This window comes from Miscanthus floridulus, chromosome 11, assembly GCF_019320115.1.
Source record: "Miscanthus floridulus cultivar M001 chromosome 11, ASM1932011v1, whole genome shotgun sequence".
NCBI lineage: Eukaryota > Viridiplantae > Streptophyta > Magnoliopsida > Poales > Poaceae > Miscanthus > Miscanthus floridulus.
Genome location: NC_089590.1, coordinates 81,020,114 through 81,026,251, shown reverse-complemented (window position 1 = coordinate 81,026,251; position 6,138 = coordinate 81,020,114). Strand labels below are relative to the sequence as shown.

General features: G+C 56.9%; 1 protein-coding gene across 1 annotated transcript; it reads right to left on the bottom strand.

Annotated features, from left to right (window-relative positions):
• Positions 1-1,718: 1,718 nt before the first annotated feature.
• Positions 1,719-2,717, bottom strand: LOC136492287 (uncharacterized mitochondrial protein AtMg00810-like). The gene has a single exon (XM_066488359.1). The coding sequence runs from the start codon at positions 2,715-2,717 to the stop codon at positions 1,719-1,721; it is 999 nt and encodes a 332-aa protein (XP_066344456.1).
• Between the last annotated feature and the right edge of the window lie 3,421 nt (positions 2,718-6,138).

Genomic DNA, 6,138 nt, shown 5'->3' with positions numbered 1-6,138 from the left:
ACTAGTATTAGTTTGTTATGAGAGAAAAGTACTGTATCATAGCTAATAAATCCTAGCTAAAATCAACAAATGAACAGGCTCAATACCGACGATGGGTTAAAAGGAAATCCTCTGAGAGAAAACTTTATTTATACTTACTGTAGCAACAACACCACTTAGCTACAATGCATCGCAGCCACAGCGCACCCTTGTTCATGTACAGTTTGAGTCCATTAAGTCGTACCCTTTTTTATATTAAACCGAATGTGAGTCATTTTTTTTCACAACTGAGGATATGTTTATATGTCCATGTGACCACCTCAATCTATATGTGTTGATGTGGATACACGGGCATTCAAACAAAGCCTAAGTGGGTCTTTGTGTGTAAGCTCAAACATATCTTCAATGTCACACTATTGCTTAGCATTTGAACATCGAATTTTATTTTAATTTCTGCATATACGGAAATATTTGTTGTAGGCATACAATAATTTACAGCGAAACAAGTTGATTGAACAAATTTAAGGATGCTTCTCCATTCAAGATAATAATAATCACAGGGTAGTTTGTCTCCAGGAAACCAAACTGGATTGACTTGATCGTAACAAATCTAGATCCTTCCTCCCCTCTAACCTCTTGACTCATAATGACGTCCTGGCCAAGGGGACTAGGGGAGGGATCGTAACGGCTTGGAACCCCTCTACGCTCACCGATGGCCCCTCCTCTGGCCAGTTCACTCTAACCACGCTGTTCATGCTCACTTCCTCTGACATCAAGTTCACGGTCACTAACATCTACGCCCTGGCTGACCACAGAGACATGGCCACGTTCCTCGCTAAGCTCTCTAATATCGTTGTGGATGACTCTGTCCCCTAGTTACTTGTTGGTGACTTTAACCTCACTCATTCCCCTAGCGATAAGAACACCCCTGGCTTTGATAGTGGTCTTGCGGATCGCTTCAACACCACCATAAACTCTCTAGCCCTCATCAAACTCCCTCTTCTGGATCGCAACTTTACTTGGAGCAACAAGAGAGAGCGCCCTACTCTAGCCTGGCTAGATAGAGCGTTCCTTAACAACTTCTTCAGCTCTACCTATCCAAATGCATCGCTCACCTCTAGAATAGGTATCACCTCAGATCACATTCCACTGCTCATACAGATCCCCACCACCATACCAAAGCCCCACTGCTTCCGGTTTGGGAACGCTCGGCTCGAACACAGAGACTTCCTGCCTGTGGTCACCACGGCCTGGGCGGGTGCCTCCACCTCTACGATGGATGCGGCTGGCATCCTAGTGGCTTGGGTCAAGGCTCTTGGACACGCGGCGTATGTCTGGTCATGTAAGCGTTGATCCAAACCGACCACCTTCCATGTTAGTCGCTGAACAGCGGTACGACAGTGAGCTCGAAGAGAGGAAGAACACTACGCGAACACAGTTGGACACAAGAATTTTGGTGCTGCAAAACCAACAGCTTTTCTGATGCAATTGATTGAGTATTAATAGAAGAATACAAAAACCACTCGGCCACCTCTCACACGACGTGTGATGCGCATCCATCCCTACGCCCACTACGACGCCAATGGCGGAGAGCCAGAGCTCGTGGCGAGCTATTCTCGGCCACGGCCTATCTACGCGCGCACGACGTCCACAGCTCGGAGTTCATGCGCGCATGCACCAAATAAACATGCAAAGCTAAAAATAGGAAAGGCTTATCGGTTTATCTAACAATTCTCCTCCTAAGCCTTGCCTACATGACGAACACCAAGTTTAGAGCGCAGCTCACAGAATCGTTCGCGCCCCAGAGCCTTGGTGCAGATGTCCGCCAGCTGCTCCAACGTCCCAATGGACTGAACCTGAACCTTGTTTTCCTCAACGCACTCGCGGATATAATGGTATTTGACATCAATATGCTTACTTCGATCGTGGAACACAGGATTCCGGTTGAGCGCGACGGCGGACTGGTTGTCGATCTTGAGTGCGAAAGCTCCTGCCTCCTTTCCCTTGATCTCTGCTAGGAGACGAGTGAGCCAGACACCTTGGCAGGTAGCTGTGGCGGCGGCTATGTACTCTGCTTCGCACGATGACAGAGCCACAACACGCTGCTTCTGCGCTTGCCAGGTGACCAGGTTGCCGCCGAGGAAGAAGACGACTCCGGTCGTGCTCTTGCGGGTGTCGACGTCGCCTGCCAGGTCGCTGTCGCTGTACCCGACAAGCTGAGCTCCTTTCTTCCTTCTGTAACAGCAACCGAATTGCAGAGTGCCTGCAACGTACCTAAGCACCCTTTTGACAGCAGCAAGATGCTCGGTGGTGGGATTCTCCATGAATCGGCTGACATACCCCACCGAGTAGGCAAGGTCTGGCCGGGAGTTCACCAAGTAGCGCAGAGAGCCGACAATGCTACGGTACTTGGTTGGATCAACTGCTGGAGCCGTACTCTGCTTGCTGAGCTTCAGGCGGGGCTCCATGGGAGTGTGGCTTGCATTGCAGCCAGTGAGCCCGGCTGTTTCCAAGATCTTCGCTGCATATGCGCCTTGGCAGATGGTGATCCCAGCCTCACTCTGGGTAACCTCCAACCCCAGATAGTAGTGAAGGAGGCCGAGGTCACTCATCTGGAACTTTGCCTTCATCTCCTCCTTGAACGTGGCGATGTCATCGCCGTTGAGTCCGGTGATCACCAGGTCATCTACGTAGACTCCGACAACGAGCCGGTGATCACCCACTCCGCGCAGGTACATGGCGTGCTCGGAGGTGCTCCGCTAGAAGCCCAGCTCGATTAGGGAGGAGTCGAGCTTGGCGTACCAGGCGCGAGGTGCTTGTCGTAGACCGTACAACGCCTTCACCAGGAGCAGAATCTTGTTCTCGTGGCCGCGCAGGACGAACCCCGGCGGCTGCTCGACGTAGACTTGTTCTTGGAGTTCGCCGTTCAGGAACGCGGACTTTACGTCCATGTGGTGCACTGCCCAGCCTTCGGAGGCGGCATGGGCGAGCAGCAACCTCACGGACTCAAGTCGGGCCACCGGTGCGAAGACTTCGTCGAAGTCGACGCCCTGCTGTTGCACGTAGCCCTTTGCGACGAGGCGGGCCTTGTGCTTAGTGATCACGCCTGTGGCGTCCTTCTTGGTCTTGAAGACCCACTTCAGGCCTATCGGCTTCGTGCGTGGGGGAGCGTCGACGAGCTCCCAGGTGCCATTCACCTCGATGGACGTCATCTCGTCCAGCATTGCGTTGCGCCAGCACTCGTGCTTAGCTGCTTCATCGAAGGACGTCGGCTCGGCGTCGCTCGCCAGCAGCAGCCGCTCCTCCAGATCACGTACAGCGAGCTCGGGCGACTCGGTCTCGCCAAGGATGTTGTCGACGCAGCGAAACCGAAGAGGCACATCATCGTCGTGGTCGGCGTCCAGCAGCTCGCTGGTATCCGCTCCGGGCGGCGACACGAACTCGATCTCCGGGTGCGGCGCCGAGCTTGGTGTCGGGGTCAGTGTGCGCTGGAGCGTTGCTGGTGACGGAGATGCCATAGACGTGGAAGGAGATGCAGAGCCCGCAACAGCGCCCGCCGAGGGAGTGTGGGTCACCTCGGTGGTGACCACAGAGGGTGCGTCCACCGCGGGTTCGTCGATGGTGAAGTCGGCGTCGCCTCCGTCATGATCAGCAGGCCATGCCCACTGGGCGCTCTCGTCAAAGACGACATCGCGACTGATGTGAACTCGGCGGGTGGACGGGTCGTAGACGTGGTATGCCTTGGACCCGGCCTCATATCCGACGAAGATCATCCACCTGCTTCGATCATCTAGTTTCTTCGGATTAGGCGCAGTTACCTTGACGTGGGCGATGCTGCCGAACGTGCGGAGATGATGGACGCCCGGTGCACCCCCCATCCAGAGCTCATAGGGAGTCTTGCCCCCGATGCTCTTCGACGAAGATCGGTTTAGAAGGTAGACGGCCGTCGAGATCGCCTCGCCCTAGAACACAGGGGGAGCCCCTTTGCCTTCAACATGCACCGCGCCATCCCCACAACGGACTGGTTGCGACGCTCCACGACACCATTCTATTGCGGTGTGTGCGGTGTCGTGAGCTCGCGATGCAGCCCGAGCTGAGCGCAGTAGTCGGTGAAGTTTGCCGACGTGAACTCGCCACCCCGATCGGTGCGGAGCGCGAGCACCTTTTTGCCCATCTTCCTCTCAGCGACTGCCTGGATCCGCTTGATGGCAGCTGCTGCCTCATCCTTGGACGGCAACAGGGCGCACCACATGTACCGAGAATAATCATCGACTAGGAGCAGTATGTAGCGATTACCACTTGGTGTTGGCGGTGAGATCGGTCCACAGAGGTCACCGTGGAGAAGTTGGAGCACCTCGGTGGAGCGCCCGAGCGCCTTCTGCGAGAACGGTGCACGCCGCTGCTTCCCAGCCAGGCAAGCATCACAGAGCTGCTCCACTTGGTTGAGTAGAGGCAGACCTCGGACGAGCTTGTCGCGCGCCATCTTGCGGAGCGCGGTGAAGTTGACATGCCCGAATCGGGCGTGCCAAGTCCACGCATCCTCATCGGCTCGTGCTGCCAGGCACACCGACCGTGCGATGGTGACGTCAAGCATGTACAGGTGGCCTAGGCTACGAGGGATCTTGGCGAGCAGGCGCATCTCCTCGTCACGGATGGTCATGACGCCGCCCTTCACCAGCACCTCGTAGCTGCTCTCGTCCAGCTGGCCGACGGAGATGATGTTCGCCGTCAGTCGGGGCAGGTAGTAGACGTCGGAGAGCGACCGGTGCTCCCCATTCTTGCAGGAGAGGAGTATGGTGCCTCTGCCTTCGATGCGGGCGGTGGAGCCATCGCCGAACCGCACAGACCCGGTGACGCCGGTGTCGAGGCTAGCGAAGGCAGAGCGGGCGCCCGTCATGTGGCTGGATGCACCTGTGTCTAGGATCCATCAGCTCGGATCCCTGTCAGCGGTGGAGTCGAAAGAAGCGGGTCCGTGCAGGGAAGTGAGCACCTTCTTCTCGGTGAGGTGAATTTCGCCGCTCGGAGAGGATGGATGCGGCGGCGATTTGGGGGAGGTCGTCACGACCGGCTAAGGTGAGTCCTCGGACTGGGCCGTGGCGATAGCGACCATGAGCGTCTCCTCCTCCTGCTAGGCCACATGGGCCTGCTGGGATGGCTCCTCCTTCTTCTTGAGATGGCAGTCTCGGGCCCAATGGCCCTTTCTGCCGCAGCATGGGCAAGGCTCTGCAGGAGGCGGACGGCTTCCGCCCGACCGTGAGTCACCGCTACCGCCGCTGCCGCGTCCGTGGCCACGGCCTCGGCCGTGACCCCGGCCGCCGGAGCTGGAGCCACCTTGCTCCTTCTTCTTGTACCTCTCTACCCATTCCTCCTCCGTGAGGAGCAGTTTCCCGCTCACCGTGTGCGCCGGCGCGGGCTCGACGTCGTCGGCCACCTTGACCATTCCCGTCACCTCCTCTAATGACAGTTTGGAGACGTCGAGAAGGGTTTCAATCGAAATTACCAGCTGCTTGTAGCGAGGACGGACGACGCACAGGTACTTCGCCACGACCTTCTGATCGGGCTCCGGGTCTCCCAGTGTGGCGAGTCGCTGGATGATACCGAAGAGATGCAGAGCGAAGTCTTCGACAGCCTCGCCATCACGGAGAGAGATTGACTCATACTCCGCGCGGAGGCCCTGCGCCGTCGCCTTGCGCACGCGTTCATCGCCGATGCGCAGTGACTTGATGGCTTCCTAGGCGTCCTTCGCGGACCCCTTGTCCACCAGGATGGGAACGAGCTCCACTGGTACGCCACTACAGATCGCGTCGAGTGCGCTGCGGTCGTCGTCGTAGTCGGCGTCGTCGTACTCGATGGCGTCCTAGAGATGACGAGCTTGCAGCTTGAGTTTCATGCGGAGCGACCACTCGTGGTAGTTGCTCCGGGTCAGTTGAGGCCAGTTGCCAGAACCGCCTTCCCTGATGATCCGCTCGACGACGACTTCCCGGGGACGGCGTGCATCCCGGGTGCGCGAGCGACGTGCGTCACGCGTTCGTGATCATCGGGGTGGAGAACGGCTTGGTGTAGGCGAGCGTGATGGAGTCTTGTTGCTGGAATCGCTGGTGGCGCCCTTCTTCTTCTCTTCACGCTTCTTGTTGCTGTCGGATGGTGAACGCCCACACA